General features: G+C 47.9%; 1 protein-coding gene across 1 annotated transcript in view; it reads left to right on the top strand.

Annotated features, from left to right (window-relative positions):
- Positions 1 to 2,780: 2,780 nt before the first annotated feature.
- GTPBP1 (GTP binding protein 1) overlaps positions 2,781 to 19,518 on the top strand; it is a 26,544-nt gene continuing 9,806 nt past the window's right edge. The window contains exons 1-5 of the mRNA XM_011964218.1: positions 2,781 to 3,202; positions 5,892 to 6,003; positions 12,950 to 13,130; positions 14,044 to 14,392; positions 19,106 to 19,229. Coding sequence (XP_011819608.1) covers positions 3,011 to 3,202; positions 5,892 to 6,003; positions 12,950 to 13,130; positions 14,044 to 14,392; positions 19,106 to 19,229 — 958 coding nt within the window. The 5' untranslated portion in view covers positions 2,781 to 3,010. The remainder of the gene's footprint in view (positions 3,203 to 5,891; positions 6,004 to 12,949; positions 13,131 to 14,043; positions 14,393 to 19,105; positions 19,230 to 19,518) is intronic.

The raw sequence follows: 19,518 nt of genomic DNA, 5'->3' as shown, positions 1-19,518 counted from the left end.
GGTTATATTTACATATGAATAGTTTGAGGGCTTGCTGTGCAGCAATCACTGTTCTAAGTGCTTTACATATATTAGTTCATTTGCAGCTGGTTTAATCCTGTTAGATACTTTATTTATTCAAAGGAGAAAACAGGCTCTGAGAAGTTAACTTGCTTAAGGTCCCATACATATGGTATGTGAACTCAGTATATAGTGAATACAGAATTTGAACCTAGGCTCCAACTTTTCTTTAGAAAGACGTGTAGATGGGTAGGGTAAGGAATTCCTTCTCTAAAATGTCATAATAGAGTTCCCTGTTCAATTCAAAAGTACCTGCTCTGAGAGTTCTTTTCTGGGTAAAGGCTATAGTGCAAAGGGCATGTTTTTTAGTTCGCTATCAGCCGTCAGCACATTTTGGACTTGAACTCTTTTTTTTTTTTGAGATGGAGGAGCTTCGCTCTTGTTGTCCCGGCTGGAGTGCAATGACTCAATCTCTGCTCACTGTAACCTCTGCCTCCCGGGTTCAAGCCATTCTTCTGCCTCAGCCTCCTGAGCAGCTGGGATTACAGGCATGCACCACCACACCTGGCTGATTTTGTATTTTTAGTAGAGACGAGGTTTCTCCATGTTGGTCAGGCTGGTCTCGAACTCCGGACTTCAAGTGATCCGCCACTTAGCCTCCCAAAGTGTTCGGATTACAGGCATGAGCCACCGTGCCCGGCCGACTTGAACTCTTTGGAAGAGCCAGTTGGTGAGATGCTATCAATCTGGGCCATATAGGAAAAGCCAAAGTCTGTTTCTTAAAATTTTCTACTCTCAATACAACACAACACTTCTGGTGACCAAAATGTGTGGATTTCTCCCCACCAGCAACCCATCAGTTCTGCAGGGGACACCAGCTGGATGTCCTCTGGTTCAGTTCAATTCTACCAATTCTGGTACAGTTCAATTCACTGTCTACCTGGAGACACTGTCAGATCCCACTGGTTAAGGGCTCAGTCCCACAAGACTGTGCCCCTCCTTCAGAAGCCAGTTATGAGTTCAGGCCTCCAGTACTTTCTTTTATTTTGTTTTGTTTGTGAGACGGAATCTCACTCTGTTGCCCAAGCTTGAGTGCAGTCATGTGATCTTGGCTCACTGCAACCTCTGCTCTCCCATGTTCAAGGGATTCTCCTGTCTCAGCCTCCAGAGTAGTTGGGATTACAGGCACATGCCACCATGCCCAGCTAATTTTTGTATTTTTGGTAGAGACAGCATTTCACCATGTTGGCTAGGCTGGTCTCGAAATCCTGACCTCCGGTGATCCACCAGTCTCAGCCTCCCAAAGTGCTGGGATTACAAGTGTGAGCCACTGCTCCTAGCCCATATAGGATGGTGGTGAGCAATTTGGCAAGGAAGAAATTAAAAAGCACATAAGAACAGTATCAAGACCATTGGACTCAGATGACTTCCTGTCCAAGATTCCCAGCTGTGTTTGTGCAAATAAGACTTGATAGTAAGCTGGGCATGGTGACTCATGCCTGTAATCCCAGCACTTTGGGAGGTCGAGGCGGGCGGATCACCAGAGGTTGGGAGTTCGGGACCACTCTGATCAACATGGAGAAACCCTGTCTTTACTAAAAATACAGAATTAGCCGGGTGTGGTGGCACATGCCTGTAATTCCAGCTGCTCAGGAGGCTGAGGCAGGAGACTTGCTTGAACCCAGGAGGCAGAGGTTGCGGTGAGCCGGAGATCGCGCCACTGCACTCCAGCCTGGGCAACAAGAGCGAAACTCCCTCTCAAAATAAAATTAAAACAAAAACAACAACAAAAAAACGGCTTGATAGTAGTGGAAAACAGGGACAAGAAGACACTTTCTTTCTTCTCAGATAGATCCCCAAAACTGAAAGCCATTTTCAATCCTGCCACTTGCTCACTAAGGATTTAGGGTTTAGGTCTAAACCCTAAATCTTGGATTCCTTATCTTCTCAAACATGCTCTTGTTTGCTTGATGCCTGGGACGAGTGGCCAAGGCCGACGTTATTAGACGTTGGCTAATCCCTAATTTCGCCAAGCAATGACGGCCTAGGGTTTTTCGGCTTTTGAAACAGGAATTCAAGACACTAAAACTTGTGTTGATGGCATTTTGGGTTGGGGCTTTTCACAACTGATGACTCTGGAAAAATAACCCACGGGAAACGGTTTAGCAGTTCACCACAAAAGTGGTGAGCTGTTTTTTTGGCTTTTAATTTTAGCTGCTTACCTCTGTTTTTAGTTCGTGTGATTGTCTCCGCAAAGGCAGTGAATGTAGAATTCTCCCTAAGGTCAGCATTTAATTATTGCCTCACTCTGGCTGCTATAGTATTACAACTCTTGGAACGTACAGCATCGATCCTACTATTAAAGTTGCCTGGAGCATGCCAGCACGTTGGACATCGGCGTTCCAGCGACTGCCTCAGTCACTGAATCGAGTGGGAGGCTCATTTTGCAGTTTACTATCTCCGTGAGCGGGTCCAGGCGCGGGACCTGTTCTATGACTCGATTGGGTCCTGCCCTTGTCCGTCATCGGAAGGCTTACAGCGCCTACTGTTTTGCAGTACGATTTGCAGGCTCAGCACCGCCTCTGGAAACAAGGAGAGTGAAGGGGCGTTGACGAGTAACGTTGTTTGTATTTCTCTCCTCATTGGATGGCTGCTGTGTCAGTCACACTCTTCTCTGCTCCCGTTGGCGGGAAGGCTTCAGGCGGGTAGCAGGGACTCGGTACTGCCCCCTCCCAAGCTGGGAGCAGGGCGCGTGACGTCTCAGACATTTGTTGTTGGGGTTTGGGTCTCATTAATTATTCATTAGGTACTTGAAAGCTCTGCAGGGATTGGTGGCTGAGAGGCCTGGTCGACTGTTTCTTAGCTAGAGATACGTGTCACCCAGTACGCGGCTGGAGAAGTTTTGCATAAATTATTCCGATAAGGAGCGGGGCGGAGCTGTGTGCATAGATTAGTCAAATGAGCCAGGGAGGGAGGGAAGCCGGCTACGAATTAGCCTAAGTTATTAAAGATGGCGGCGGAGCGCAGTCGCTCCGCGATGGACTCGCCGGTCCCGGCCTCTATGTTCGCCCCCGAGCCCAGCTCCCCGGGGGCGGCCAGGGCCGCGGCGGCCGCCGCCCGACTCCACGGCGGCTTTGACTCGGACTGCAGCGAGGACGGCGAGGCGCTCAACGGCGAGCCAGAGCTGGACCTCACCAGCAAGGTAGGCCCGGGCGGCGGCGGCGGGCGCTGAGGGGAGCGGGCGGCGGGCCGAGCAGTCTCCGGGGCGACGGCGGGGCCAGCAGCCGTCCTCTCCGCGGGGAGCGCGGAATGGGAGGAAGGGGCCGAGCCCGCCCACCTGCTGGTCCCCGGGACGTGCTGGGGCTTGCGGCGCGAGGGGCCGTCACCATGGTCCCCGCACCCACCTTGGCTCCCCGCGTCGCCAACCCAGCCTCCCGCCCTCCCGTCTCCCGCCGAGATCGCAGCCCCTCGACTCTGCCACGTGGAACCGGGGTGCCCGGTGCCGGCAGCGCTCCGCGCGGCCCCTGTCCCCGCTCAGTGCCCTTCCCCGTTCTTCGGGTCCCGCTTGACGGGATTCGGAGACCTAGAATCTCCTTTCCCTGGACCGTGCGGGACAGCAGAAGGACGAGGGGGCCCGGACAGGGGGCCGAGACGCTCGCGAAGACAGGTAGTCGGAAGGCAGGGCAGGGTGGCAGCCGCGTCTCTTCCCAGACTCGGGAAAGGAAACAGAAAGTAGTCGCTCAGCTGGGGACGAGCATGTCCGAGAATGTCTACTTTTCGAGGCCACTCGAAACAAAATGGAAAGATGGGTAGGCTCCTTAGTCTCGCTATCCTGGGAGTGGAAGCTCATCTTGTATGAGTAGAGCAGTGAAGGACGTTTAAAACCGTGTCTTCTGAGCTGTCGAGAAGGTAGGCAGGAATTAAGGGCTCGCCAACGGCTTGACATGGTGAAGAACAGAAAAGTAAATATAAGATGTGACTGGTGTTTTGAAAGTGCTTAACGTTCCTTAGGGAAAGAATGCCAAGTTGGGAGTCAGACAGGGCTGAGTTCGCTTTCCTGCCCTACCATCGAAAGGCTCTGTGATGTTGGGAAAGTTACTTAACCTTTCAGTTCTCCAACCCCCTCATCTTAAGAAAGTACAGATGGGTTGTAAAAATTAGAAATATGTAATAAGACACCTAATAGTGCCTGATGCATACTAGAGACTCAGTAAATGTTTGAAGTGAACGAGATAGTTCCTAATTTCCTGTGCAGATTAAATAGCAGTAGGTGAAAGACAGAACACCAATACCACCACTTACATTTGTAGGATAGTTACGATAGACATTTTATCCAGCTTTGAAAATATTTGTGACTTTTTATAGTTTATGGCGGCAGATTTCCATGAAACTTAGTCCTAAACTGGAAGGAACTTTCCCTGCAACCTAAGAAAGTTATTTTCAACTGCTCTTTGCCCTTCTAGTCTCAGGTGAGCACATGGAAGCCAGCTAGCCTGTCAAAGTTGGTCCTGTCTTGTGCCTTTAATGCCATAATGAGGATGGCCAAACTTAGAGAGAGGGATGGCCAGGATGATGTAAACGACCCAGGAAACATCCAGGTTACAATGACAAGCTCTGATGAGTCAACTCAGGAAGTTACAAGATTATGGACCTGACTCCAGAGCAAACAAACTGGGTGTCAACACATGGTCAAGGTGCTGAAGAAACACGGTAGGAAATTGCAGGGCAGAGTTGCAAAGACGGTAGTACCTTCATTTCTTGACCAGCTCATTTAATATTCGTAGAAGTGTTATTTCATCACATAGCTGGGGAAGTCCTCACAATTAAAAAAAATCGTGTGTATATTAATATTGATGATCTCAAAAAGAAAAAGTGACGGTGTGGAGGGAGAGAAGGGTTGGATTGAATAGATTGATTCCAGAGGAACAGATTAGAAGCTCAAGGTTCATATCCTTACAATAGTAAATGTGGAGACCTAAGGCTCCGAGAGCTTCCAAAGGGAGAAACACTTAGTGAATAGTGGTGGCTAGTTTCATCCAACGAGGTTTTTCTGGGAATGATTGGGTGAAGAAAACCTTGTAGTTTCATATTTATTGAGCTGTGGACTAGATGCTTTACATGTTATTATATTTGCTGTTTACGGTGGCCTTAGGATGCAGGTAGTATTAACTCCGTTTTATAGATTGAAAAACTGAAACTCAGAGGGGTTAAATTCTTTGTCCAGGGTCACACAGGAGTAGTTAGAGAATGGGGTCTGATTGCCAAATGGCTTCCCCAAATAAGTGGTTGATACTTGAATGTTATTGGCAGACATTGGCAAAATGATGGTGGTAATACTCCTCATAGTGGTAATAGTGATGGTGTTTTGTTGATGAAGATGAGTCTTGCAGGCAGTTTTCATTCCCAAATATTCAATATAGCTAAGAAGATAGAACAGAATTCTTTTGTTATCCTGGGAGCCACTGGCCTGTGGGTGGAGAGCATGGAGGTTTATGAGGTAAATGTCCTGTGGGCTTCCAGATGTCAACTGCAGGTAGAAGACTTTGGCATGTAGATGGAAAGCACTGTGCTTTCTATCCACAGTGCCATATTCTCAGTCACTCGGGTCCTACCCCTCCTGTTAAGCAGCAGGAGGCAGGCTACTTGTGCCCTCTTTACCATGGGTTATGGCTCAGACATACACATTTTAGTATATCATTTGGCTCATATAAGGCCTGAGGCTCAAAGGCTACTTCAGGAGAAGCAGAGAGGGCATGAAGGGGCTGTGCAGCTTTTTTAGATGAGGGTGCTGTGGGTATCAGTCAGGATCTTTGGTTAGGCTATATTGATCGGCTTTGGCTGTGGTGCTCTTCTAGCAAGTGTGGTCCTAAGGCTGTTGGTTTCTTTTCTAGCTGGTTCTAGTGAGCCCTACTTCAGAGCAGTATGACAGCCTACTTCGGCAGATGTGGGAGAGGATGGACGAGGGATGCGGAGAGACCATATATGTCATTGGGCAGGGATCAGGTGAGCATAGTTTTCCTTTCACTTTATTTTAAAAAATTATTGGGCCGGGCGCGGTGGCCCTGCCACCTGTAATCCCAGCAGTTTGGGAGGCCAAGATGGGTGGATCACCTGAGGTCAGGAGTTTGAGACCAGCCTGGCCAACATGGTGAAACCCCATCTCTACTAAAAATACAAAAAGTTAGCCAAGGGTGGTGGCGGGTGCCTGTAATCCCAGCTACTTGGGAGGCTGAGGCAGGAGAATTGCTTGAACCTGTAAAGTGGAGGTTGCAGTGAGCCAAGATCGCACCATTGTGCTCCAGCCTAGGCGACAAGAGCGAAACTCCGTCTCAAAAAAAGTAAAAATTATTTAGAGCACATTTTCCCCTCTTTTTGAACTTTTCTGCTTATGTGTCTTAGTTATAGTGATTCTTTAGTGTCTGCCGAACTGTTTGGAGTACATGAAAGTACAAAGTGAATGTTAATTCTGACCTTAGTGGCCATGATATGGTTGACTTGAAAGATTCACTTTCCAAGCAGTTTTACAGATGCTTCCTTTTTGCCTCCAGTACTCTCCATTTGCATAAGAGGAAATGAAGCACAAAGCAAAGGAACTTCTTGTCTAAGGTAATAGGGCAAGCCATAGTTAGGTCTAGAATTAAGCTTATTCCTGGGCTGCTGGAGGTCTTCCCTTCCAAGCTCTGTTTACAGATCCCATTGTTACTTATTTTCTGCTTAGCTGAGGACCTCTGTGATTCTTCTTGGTGTCAGCAAAGAAAAGATGCCCAGAATTCCTCTCTTCAGTCAGGCTCCTTGCCCCAGACCATACTGACCATTTAGTCTGGATAGTTGGGATAACAGAGGTCATCAGACACATAGGCTTGTAACCATTCTGAAAGGGACTAGTTATTGTTCTCCAAGCTGCTTATTCCTTGTAACAGAACCTACTATTTTAGAGGAAGGCAGCCCTTACAACAATCCCAGAGTATATTACGGTTTTTTTTCCCCTGGTTGCTCCTAGTTGACAACTTCAATACAAGACCTGGTTACCTTTGTCTTCATTATGGAATTGTCTTTGCTGAAATGACAATTGGAGTTGTTAACGATTAGGATTCAGCCCATACCAGCACTTGTCTCTGCCGTCTTTACAGGAAGTCCAGGTGGGCCTGGATGCATCATTAAAGAAACACTTTTCTTTGCTGAATGTAGGCTTTGTAAAGCCAGGTAATAATTCTTTTGTAGTTTGAGTTGAAGACTGAAGAAATCTCAAAATCATTCTCAAACCATTTGACACATATCTATTAAGTATCTTCTAAGGCTTGCGACTGTTGCAAAGCTCTTTTGGAAACTTAAAATCCAGTCCCTGCCCCAAGGAGGAAAGAAGGCATATACACAAATAATCTCCATGGGAAACAGTATTTGGAAATGTAAGAGTGACATAAGGAAGAAGGATTTGCTCTCCAGATGCAGCTGTGCCTTCCTTTGAAATATCTTTCATATCTGTTCTTTCCTTCCCATCCTTGCTGCTACCTCCCTAGATGCGGGTCTTACCACCTAAAGGAAGGCATGGTCAGAGAGATAGGCAAACTAAGAGGTTGCGCATCAAGAAAGGGAGAGAGTTGATTAGCATTATCAAGTGCTACAGAGGCAGCAATGAGTGCCAGGTTCAAAAGAAAAAACATTCCATTTGTTGAGTAGGAGGTGATTGGTAGCCTTTTGAAGCTTTGATGTCAGGTACACATCTGGTCTGCTCTAATAAGATGAACCACTCAAAGATCACTTAATGATTGTAGAATTTCAGAAACCACATATAGGTCAATTTTGACAAGTGTTGAGTCTGTTCTTTGAAGACCCAGATTCTTGAGACTCCCCTTTTCCCTCATCCTTTTATGTGGACTCAGTGAATTTTACCATGCCTTGACAACTCACAACTAATTAACCACCCATGGCAAAGCGTAAGATGTCAGACATTTATTAACACATCTGTGTACCCAAGCATCATCCTCGAATCCACCAGGTGGATGCCATTAGATTCATAGTGACTCCTCCTGCTGGAATTATTTACAAATAGAAAGAGATCATAACTAGATAAACAAGTTGAACATTAAACAGAAGATGAACCCAGATACAGGGCCCCCAAGGAGTCAGTTTCATCAGTGATTCCCTTGCTGCTTCACCTCTGTTTATCACGTCCTTTCTCTGTAAAATGGGAATAATGACACCTTCCTCATCCTACCTCAGAGAAATTTTGCATAGAGAAATGAGACATTTAAAAATTATAACCAGTGTAGAGGAATGTGCTCTTTAAGTATACATTCTTAATGTTGTTATTTTATAAGGGGACAGTCTGGCCTAATCTATAGGATCTGGAGCCTGGCAGGCCTGGATTTGCCTACTGAATCTTTTCCTTGTCTTAAAATGGGGATAATAATAGAATCTCTCCCATAGTGTAGTAGTGAAGATTAAATGAGAATTCGAGGAGATCATTGGGAATAGTAAGCATTACATAAGTGTTAGCTAGTATTAGTAGTTGCAGTAATAATTGTTTTAAGGGTCCCAGGTTGTAGTTGATTTATCGTGAGATTTCTTTCAAAAAGAAGGCTCATGCCTATAATGCCAGCACCTTGGGAGGCCAAGGTGGGCCAATCACTTGAGGTCAGGAGTTCGAGGCCAGCCCGGCCAACATAGTGAAACCCCATCTCTACTAAAAATGCAAAAATTTAGCTGGGCATGGTGGTGCACTGCTGTAATCCCAGCTACTCAGAAGGCTAAGGCACAAGAATCACTTGAACCTGGGAGGTGGAGGTTGCAGTGAGCTGAGATGGTGACAGAGTAAGACTCTGTCTCAAAAGAAAAACAATAAAAAAAAAATAAAAGTTCAGGGGACCTAGGAGGAGTATTAAGTCTTTTAAAATTATTATGATTATGATTATGATTATTATTTTTGAGACAGAGTTTCTCTCTGTCGTCCAGACTGGAGTGCATTGGTGCAATCTTGGCTCACTGCAACCTCTGCCTCCTGGGTTCAAGCAGTTCTCCCACCTCAGCCTCCTGAGTAGCTGGTACTACAGGTGCCCGCCACCACTCCTGGCTAATTTTTGTATTTTTAGTAGGGACAGGGTTTCACCATGTTGCCTGGGCTGGTCTTGAACTCCTGACCTCAGGTGATCCGCCCCACCTCAGGCTCCCGAAGTGCTGGGATTACAGATGTGAGCCACCACACCTAGCCGAGGAGTACTAAGTCTTTGTGGAAGAGTCAGGAAAGGCTGTGAAGAGGAGCTGCCCCTTTAATTGATTCTAAAGAATGAGTAGGAATTTTCCAGGCAGATGGAGGGAATAGTGAATGGGCAGAGGAAACCATTCTTACAAAGGCGTGGAGGCATTGGAGACAGGAGTATATAGTGGACCAGAAGTAATCCAGTGGGATGAGTGGAGAGTATGAGGTACTGCGTGGTAGGAGAAGAGGCTGGGCAGAGGAAAGCAGGGCTCAGATTCTCAGGGTCCTTAAATGCCAGGCCACAGAGGTTAGACTTTTATTCTGAAAGTCTAGGGAGTCTTTGCAGCCTGTAGAAGAGGAGAATACATATAAGAAAGGTAACTGAGCCAGCAGGATGGAAATCTGATTAGCATCTGGCATGGCTGAATATGTGGCCTTTAGTAATTGGACCTCTGCAGCTTTTCTCCTCCACCTTTGTCTCCGCTTCCACAGAGTGAGGAATGTGATGCATGCTGGAGACGGGTAATGTGACTGACCAAGAGCCCTGATGGACAAGGTGACATTGGTGATAGCCCTTGGTGCAGAGCAGGACCTGAAAGAACAGGGGCAGGGGAGATTGAATAGAATTTCGCCAGCCTTCTCAGGAACACTCCCAGCAAGCCCTTCTCTAACCAGGAAGGCTTTCACAGCTCCCTTGGCCATGCATTTAGAAACTCCTCTTCCCAACCGCTCCCTCTTTGTTCATTTGTTTTACATTTTACAAACATTTGAGGACGTGATGTAGGGAAGACATTGGTTGTGGGGCATCAGGAAATTGTGGCAGTATGTTGCTTGTTTTCAAGATGCTTATGTGTTGTGCGGGGAGGGGAGGATGTGTATCCAAAACACTGTTGCACAAGGCAGTACTTTGCAAATGTAAGGGAGACACAGACGTTTGTGGGCAGAATGAGTAGGATTTTGCCAGGAGGAGGTGCACTGTTAGGCTTCCAGGATAGGAAATCATGAGCAAAGGTGTAGAGCTAGGACCTTGCAGAGAACCCCAGCACAAGGAAGGGGAGTGCTGTGTGTGTGATGGGGTGGCTTGCACTGGGACAGAGCTTACAAGGGGAGAGTGAGGAGGAAGTATGGCACAAATGGGGAGGCTATTAAGCAGCTGGGCCTGGGGAGCCATTCAGAGGCTTTGACTTGAAGTGACAGCATCAGAGCTGTGCTTTATTTAGGACCTTAGGGGTTGGTTGGAGGGAATAGACTAAATTTGTAAAGACAAAAGTTAAGAGTCTGTTGTGGTGGTTCAGGTAGAATAAGAACTTGAATCAGGCTGGTGGCTGTGGATTGGCAAAAAGGGCAGACATCAGGGAAGGAGGCAAGGTAAAATGCTAGAATCAGCAGGACTGGACTGAGGAGACTGGTGGCTAGAGAGGTGGTATTGTCATTGTCAGAAATAAAGAAGGAACTGGTCAGGCGGTAAGAGGAACCCTTGCTCTAGAGGAAAAGGCTCTAGGTTTGGAATCTGAAGACCTGAACTCATGCCCCCTCCCAGCTCTGAGATCTCCCTAAGTTCTTTTTACCCCACTGTTAAAAGGGAACAGTAATGCCTACCTCATAAGATTACAGTGAGAAATAAAATGCTTTATTAACATTGTTAGTGTTTGTGCTGTTTAAAAGAGGGTTGGGGTGGGTGTTGAGTTTGGATATCAGACTTCTTGTGTTATCATCCAGGCAATTGGAAATTCAGTCTGGAGTTTTGGGCATAGGATGGTGTTAGGAATGAGTGTTTTTATAGTTTTCAAAAATGACACCTGAAGCCATAGAACAAGATGGCCAAGGGGAGAGTTTGGAGGAAACAGAACAGGGCCACTGACAGACTACTGGAAAAGACTGGCATTCAGGAGACAGGAGCCGGGGGACAGGGGTAGGGAGGAACATCAGGAGAGGTCAGGTGATGCACAAGCAGGGCAAGAGGGAAGTGCTTCAAGAGGGAAAGGCAGAGTGGCCAGCAGTATCGAATGCTGTGGGAATCAAGAAGAGGGCATTAGATAGAGAGTTTAGAAGGCCACTGGTGGGCCAGACATGATGACTCACGCCTGTAATCCCAGCACTTTGGGAGGCTGAGGTGGGCGGATCACTTGAGGTCAGGAGTTCGAGACCAGCCTGGCCAACATGGTGAAATCCTGTCTCTACTGAAAATACAAAACTTAGCCGGGCATGATGGTGGGCTCCTGTAATCCCAGCTACCTGGGAGGCTGAGGCAGGAGAATTGCTTGAACCCGGGAGGCAAAGGTTGCAGTGAGCAAAGATTGTGCCACTACACTCCAGCCTGGGTGACAGCGAGACTCCATCTCAAAAAAAAAAAAGGCCACTGGTGGCATGTGACAACTGCGGTTTCTTCTGTAGTGGGCAGATTCCCAGTGAGTAGATAGTGGGGTGGTACAGTCAACATGCGTTGATGACTCTCGAGATGTTTGATGGTGAAAGGAAAAACAGGAGATGGTAGCTTTGCAGATAAGCAGGGGCAAGGGAAAGGGGGTGGTTTTCCTTTCCTTAGTTTAGGAGCTTGTTTGGAGTGGGAGGAGGAGAAGAGACAAAGAGAATACTTGGTGCGGGGGAAGAGAGTCACACATGCTGAAGGGGTTAGCCAGCTAGGGAAGGAACAGGGGCGCTTGGAGACAGGACAGCTGGGAAAGACTGAGGGAGTGATTGTGGAAATTAAATTCAACACCTCATGGAAAGCAGCTGACAGGTTGTCATATAGTAGGAGCTCAATAACTGTTTCATCAGTTGGTCCTGCCTTCTGTCTGATTCCCTTCCTTGTCCTGAGCTCAAACTCATTTCTCCAGCTGCTTGCTGGACATGTCACCTGAGCCACCTCAGTTAAAAATCTTATCTCTAAAATGTTTCTGAGTTCCTCCCCCATTTTCCTCCATCTTTCTGTCATCATCATCTCTTGCCTGCATTATTAGAATTACTTCCTAACTGGACTCCCCCTTACTGGTCTCTCACTTGCTGGTGCACACTCGGCACTGCTACCCAGGAGATCTTTTTAACCCACAGCCATCTGATCATGTTACTCCCCTGCCTCAGCCCATGGGGGTCTCACTGCCTGGTGCAGAAGGTGTGTCGCTGCTGTCCGTCTGTTGTGCCGCTTCCACCTCTCATGTGGTCTCCCGCCACTCCATGTCACCCATCCTGCTCCCCAACACACTGAGCTGCTTCCTGGTCCCTGAACGTGCCATGATCTGCCACGCCACGCTTTGTTCCTCTGGCTAGGATGTCCTTCCTCCTTCTGCAGGCCCAGCACTTGTTGACCTAGCTTGGCGTCAGTCCTCTGCAAAACCGTCCTCGGCTTCCCCAGGCAGTGCTTTATGTTCTGTTCGCACAGTCCTAGAGTGCAGCACTCGAGCTGTGTTGCAATTAATTAATTTCCTGTCTGCCTCCCCCACTGGGCTGTGAGCTCACTAGGGGCACCTGTAGTCCTAGTACCCAGCATGAGGCTTGGCATAAAACCTGGGAGAGCCTCAGTGACTGTTGTTGAATGAATTAGCGAATGCTCTGCTTGATGAGGAGGTCTGTGGCACTGTCATGTTTTAACTTGGTGTGTGCCCAGGTTTTCTCTCAGGTAGAGAGGACCCCTGTTCCTCTGCAGTGCTGGGGTCGGGGTGGTGGCCTTTGTTAGGTGGGGTTCCTGGCTGGCTGGTTGGCACGCTGGTTGGTCAGGACTCTCTCTCCTGCTGATGTCTGGGCTCTTGTCACCAGATGGGACTGAGTATGGGCTGAGTGAAGCTGACATGGAGGCCTCCTACGCCACAGTGAAGAGCATGGCGGAACAGATAGAGGCCGATGTCATCCTTCTGCGGGAACGGCAAGAAGCTGGGGGCCGCGTGCGTGATTACCTGGTCCGGAAACGAGTAGGAGACAATGACTTCCTGGAGGTCAGGTGAGGAGGTCTCAGGATGGTTTGGAGTCCCCATTCTTTTTTTCTTTTCTTTCTTTCTTTCTTTTTTTTTTTTTTTAATGAGACAGAGTCTCGCTCTGTCGCCCAGTCTGGAGTGCAGTGGCGCAATCTCGGCTCACTGCAACCTCTGCCTCCCAGGTTCATGCCATTCTCCTGCCTCAGCCTCCCAAGTAGCTGGGACTACAGGCGCCCGCCACCACGCCCAGCTAATTTTTTGTATTTTTAGTAGAGTCGGGGTTTCACCGTGTTAGCCAGGATGGTCTCGATCTCCTGACCTCGTGATCCACCCACCTCGACCTCCCAAAGTGCTGGGATTACAGGCGTGAGCCACCGCGCCCAGCCAGGGTCCCCATTCTTCACGGAAGTTGGTGACTGAGCCTGTGGCACTCAACATGTCAGCTCCATCCTTTCCCCTCCTGAGGAGCGGAAAGAAGTGTCCGGGTGTCCGGGGACGTGGTGGCTTCTTGCTCTAATTCTGCACTTCTCTGTCCCTTTGGAAGGAGCACGAGAGAGGCCAGCCGCACATTCTGAGGCCAGCCGCACGTTCTCTGTGGGTTTGTTTCTTTTCCCTTCAGCCTGTGAGCCTGGAAACCAGGGTCATGGAGAAGAGCCTTTTGTGCCTCTGGTAGCCTTGCAGCTCTTCCTGGCAGCACCCGCAAGCTAGTGGGAGTTAAGGGAGATAGCTGCTGTGGGAGTCTGGACCCTTCTGATGACTCTTCAGCAGCAGCTCCAGGAACCTTCCCACTGCGCTCTTCCTGCTCAAGGAGGAGCTGTGAGCCGGAGGGGATCAGGGCAAGCCTGGACTTGCGGATCCAGTTACTGGGGTTGTGAGTGGTCACTCCACTTCACTCATGCACTAACTCTCACACAGATGTATGGGTTCATCTACATGCAGGGTAGCAGTGGTGGGCAACGTGGATGCCGGCAAAAGCACGCTTCTGGGGGTCCTGACACATGGGGAGCTGGACAATGGCCGAGGTTTTGCCCGCCAGAAACTCTTCCGCCACAAACATGAAATTGAATCTGGTCGCACCAGCAGTGTGGGCAACGACATTCTGGGCTTTGACAGTGAAGGCAATGTAGTGAACAAGCCTGACAGCCACGGCGGCAGCCTGGAGTGGACCAAGATTTGTGAGAAGTCCACTAAAGTCATTACCTTCATCGACTTGGCTGGTCATGAGAAGTACCTGAAAACCACTGTCTTCGGCATGACAGGCCATCTGCCTGACTTCTGCATGCTCATGGTGAGTGGGAGGCGCCCCAAGGAGGAGAGGCTTCAGCAGGGCTGCATGGGTCTGGTTATGTCCAAATCTGAAATTGTTCTGAGACTGAGGCCTGTTGGTGTGGGGCTTTAACATCGGGTGAGGCTGGCAAGTTTTGCAGGGGTGCCCAGTCCTCTGAGTAATGGTCTTCTCAAGGCTTGAACCTTGATCTCTCCCATACATTAGGCTAGGGAAGGGATCCTCTTGGTAAAAACCAGGTACCCTTGAAGACCTGTCTTATTTTTTGCAGAGGCATAGAGGAGGGTTTCTCCTGGGGCTTACTTGTTACCTTCAGAAATGTTTTCTGCAGAGGATTGGGCTACTTTGAGGAGGTGACACCAGGTAGGTAGTACCTTCAGAGGGGGAGGCCTGGGGAAGAAATGGAGAAGACAGCCATAGGAGGCACAGGCCACATTCGAGAGGCCCTGAAAGGTGGCCTCCTGGAGCCTGGGAGGAGGATAGGCCAGTGCACAGCCCTTGTTGAGAGGCTCCTGTGTGTCTGGTACTGTGTGAGGTCTGATGATACAGCAATGAACAGGACTGTCCAGAGGCTCCCAAAAAGCTTAGGGTCAAGTGTGATTAAATTTTTAAGTAACTATTCCTGCTAGGAACATTAAAAACAACCAGGCCGGGCGCGGTGGCTCACGCCTGTAATCCCAGCACTTTGGGAGGCCGAGGCGGGCGGATCACGAGGTCAGGAGATCGAGACCATCCTGGCTAACACAGTGAAACCCCGTCCCTACTAAAAATACAAGAATTAGCCAGGCGTGGTTGCAGGCGCCTGTAGTCCTAGCTACTCGGGAGGCTGAGACAGGAGAATGACCTGAAGCCCGGGAGGCGGATCTTGCAGCTAGCCAAGATCATGCCACTGTACTCTAGCCTGGGCGACACAGCAAGACTCCGTCTCAAAACAAAAACAACCAAAAAATTTTTAAGCAGCTCATCTAATAGATTTAACTGAGAAAGAAAGGGAGCAGAGGACTCCATGTTGGATCCCATTGCTAAGCTTGCCTTTGTGAGCCACTGTCTTCCTCCCTGGACAGACAGTGGGAGTGCCAAGGGGAGTGGCAAGACCTATAACCTTGTGCACATCTCCACAGCTTTCACAGCAGGAATAAGGAAGAGGGAGGGCGGGAAGGGAGAGAGTCAGAGACACACATGCCTTGAGTGTTCCCTTGGCAAGGCCTTCCCAAAACCCTTCCCCATTTCTCGATTCCTTCAGCTGCCTGTATTAATAAATGTAGTAAACATAAGCATCTGTTCATAGCAGACTTGATCAAGTTGCTGCACAAACACAGGTTCTCAAGCAAATTCTCCCCAAACTGGAGAGTGATAAAGACAGGCAGAGCATGCTGTGTGAACACTCGTAGGCTCTCTGCCTGAGGCTTTTGGGACCTCAGGATGCCTTCATTTTCCATGTCCTTGAATGTTGCAAAGGGCCATGATGAGCTTCTTGACTGGGCTGAGGAAAGCTGCTTGCCAGGAAGGGATCTTAGCGGAAGATCCAGAGGGCGTATTTGGGGAAGTTGTTGGGTTAATATTAAGAAGGGTATAGAAACTGATTGAGAATAAGCATTTTTCCAGCTGAGCTACAGTGAGTAAGACCAATTAATGGAAATGTCTTCAGCCTGGACAAAATGTTACATATATATTATCTGACTTTTTGGTTGTGATCCAAATCTTAACATTTCTGTAGAAAACAATGAGATATTTCATTATAGTCCCATGGCATTTGACTTCTAGGAAAAAATATTTAAAATATATAGAAAACAGAGCTGTAGAGCACTCTCTTCTCCAGGTTGGGAAGAGCAAAAACAAGTCTGCCTTGGGTTGGAAAGGTGGCTGAAGGACACGGGAAGACATAGGGAAGACTGTGGAGGTGTCCTGGTGGAGGGAGGGGGATGTGCCAGCTGGGGTGACTCATCTGGGAGCCATGGAAACCCAGTGGGCATCTCCATGACACACTGGAATGGATAGGGCGCTGTGTAAACACATGGCAGTTTTTCTTTCAGATTTTCTTCTAGTTTAGTATGGTACAAAATAGTGAAAAGTTTCCTCCCAGAGGCAACCAGGATTTCCAGTTTCTTGTGTACCTGCCGGAGATATTTTGTACTCAGACTAGCAAATTTGTATATATACTCTCCCTCCAATTTTAAACCTTCAGGAAAGGTCAAAGAATAGTATAACGAATACCATAAACCCACCACTTAGATTTAGCGATCATTAACATTTTGCCATATTTATATGCATAATATATATATATGGTGGGTACATATGTGTTTATATGTTTTTTATTTATTTAATTTTTTTTTTTTTTTTGAGATGGAGTCTTGCTCTGTCGCCCAGGCTGGAGTGCAGTTGTGCGCTATCAGCTCACTTCAGCCTCTGCCTCTTGGGTTCAAGTGATTCTCCTGCCCCAGCCTCCCGAGTAGCTGGGATTACAGGCACGCGCCACCACACCCAGCTAATTTTTAGTATTTTAAGTAGAGACAAGGTTTCATCATGTTGGCCAGGCTGGTCTGGAACTCCTGACCTCCAGCAGTCTGCCCACCTCGGCCTCCCAAAGTGCTGGGATTACAGGCATGAGCCACCGCGCCCAGCCTGATTTAATATTTTTTAAAGAGACAAAGCCTCACTCTGTCACCCAGGCTAGAGTGCGGTAGTGCGACTGTAGTTCACTATAAGCTTTCAAACTCCTGGGCTCAAGGGATCCTCCCATCTCAGCCTCTTGAGTACCTAGGACTATAGGCGTGCACAACCACGCCTGGCTAATACTAATATTTTTAGAGACGAGATCTTGCCATGACTTGAAGTAATCCTCCCACCTTGGTGCCTCCCAGGGTGCTGGGATTACAGGTGTGAGCCACCCTGCCCAGCCAAGTATATATGTTTAGTTAGTTTTTTTTTTTTCGGAATCACTTGAAAATAGTGGAAATGTCTTCACCCCGGACAAAGTCACAATGTAGACATTGTGACTTTTCACTCCCAAACACTTCAGCATACAGCTCCTAAAAGTAAGGCCTGTCTCCTACTGTTTTTACAATCAAGAAAATGAAGAATAGTTACCTAATATCCTCAAATATCTAGTCTGTATTTATATTATTTCAGATGTTTCCCAAATATCTTTCAGCTGCTTTTTTTAAGCCGTGAATCAGTCACCACTTATCCCCCACCACCTTTTATTTTCTTTGAGGTGGAGTCTTGCTCTGTTGCCCAGGCTGGAGTGCCGTGGCACAATCTTGGCTGCAACCTCCGCCTCCTGGGTTTAAGTGATTCTCCTGCCTCAGCCTCCTGAGTAGCTGGGATTACAGGCACCCGCCACCATATGCAGCTAATTTTTTTTTTATTTTTATTTTTAGTAGAGAAGGGGTTTCAGCATGTTGGCCGAGCTGGTCTCAAATTCCTGATCTCAGGTGATCCACCCGCCTTGGCCTCCCAAAGTGCAGGGATTACAGGCATGAGCCACCATGTCCAGCTGACCACTCACCTCTTTTTATGATAGCATTCTATATACAACTTACTTTTTTTTTCCCCCTGTTAAAAGCATATTTTGGAGATTAGTCCATATCAGTAGATAAGAATTTCTTCCTTCTTTTGTACAGCACATTTCATACATGTGCCCTGATTTATGTAACTAGTCATTATGGTGATATTTGGAAACATTTGTTGTTACTGGAAGGATAGTAACAGTAATAACAGGTGCAGTTGCTTAAACACGTAGTTCATGCTAGTTGTGTGCTGGACCCTTCATGTGTGTTGTGACATTTAAACATCAAGTGACCCTCTGAAGTGGATATTGTTATCCCCCCATTTTATAGATGAGGAAACTGAGGGCCAGTGATGTTAAGTTGAATCCATTTTTTGTTGTTGTTGTTTATGAGACACAGTCTTGCTCTGTTACCCAGGCTAGAGTGCAGTAGCTCCATCATGGCTCACTGCAGCCACAACCTCCCAGGCTCAAGTGATCCTCCCACCTCACCTCCCAAGTAGCTGAGACTACAGCGCATGCTGCCATACCCAGCTAATTTTTCTTTCTTTTTTTTTGCGGGGGAGGAAATGAGTTTCACTCTTGTTGCCTAGGCTGGAGTGCAATGGTGCGATCTCGACTCACCGCAACCTCCACTTCCCACGTTCCAGCGATTTTCCTGCCTCAGCCTCCTGAGTAGCTGGGATTACAGGCATGTGCCACCACGCCTGGCTAATTTTGTATTTTAGTAGAGACAGGGTTTCTCTCATGTTGTTCAGGCTGGTCGCGAACTCCCGACCTCAGGTGATCCGCCTGCCTTTACCTCCCAAAGTGCTAGGGTTATAGGAGTAATCCTCTGTGCCTGGCCTTAATTTTTGTATTTTTTTGTAGAGACGGGGTCTTACCAGGTTGTCCAACCTGGTCTCAAACTCCTGGCCTCAAGTGATCTGCCTGCCTTGGCCTCCTAAAGTGGTGGGGTTATAGGCATGAGCCACCGCTCCTGGCCTGGATTCACTTTGATGGTTCAAGACAATTGTTTCCCTGACTGGGTTTATCTTTTTTATTGTTTGCAAGGCTCCTCCGATTTTGACACCCCACATCGTTGAGTCAGGGGTTATAGTGATTTTTGCCCAGCCCAGCTTTCATCCACATCTGCCTTTGAGCCCGTGTCCACCCAGCAGCAATCTCTTTCTCTCTTGTCCTGACAATTCCTTTCTGTGTTGGGGCAGGTGGGCAGCAATGCTGGCATCGTGGGGATGACCAAAGAACACCTGGGCTTGGCACTGGCACTCAATGTACCTGTCTTTGTGGTAGTCACCAAGATTGACATGTGTCCTGCCAACATCCTGCAAGGTAAGTGAAGCCTCCAGCTAGCAGCAGCCGCTCTGATTAGTGCTGTCACCTATGTGCCTCCAGGTGGTCTGCTACCATGGCTTTAGCCCAGAAACTTCTTTTCTTTTTTATTTTTATTTATTTTTTTATTTTACAATATGTTTATTTTATTTTTTTTATTTTTTGAGACAGAGTCTCGCTCTGTCTCAGGTTGGAGTGCAGTGGCGTGATCTCCGCTCACTGCAAGCTCCGTCGCCTCCCAGGTTGACGCCATTCTCCCGCCTCAGCCTCCCGAGCTGGAACTACAGGC

Source organism: Colobus angolensis, unplaced genomic scaffold (genome assembly GCF_000951035.1).
Source record: "Colobus angolensis palliatus isolate OR3802 unplaced genomic scaffold, Cang.pa_1.0 Scaffold65, whole genome shotgun sequence".
Lineage (NCBI taxonomy): Eukaryota > Metazoa > Chordata > Mammalia > Primates > Cercopithecidae > Colobus > Colobus angolensis.
This window is presented reverse-complemented; position numbering and strand designations above follow the sequence as displayed.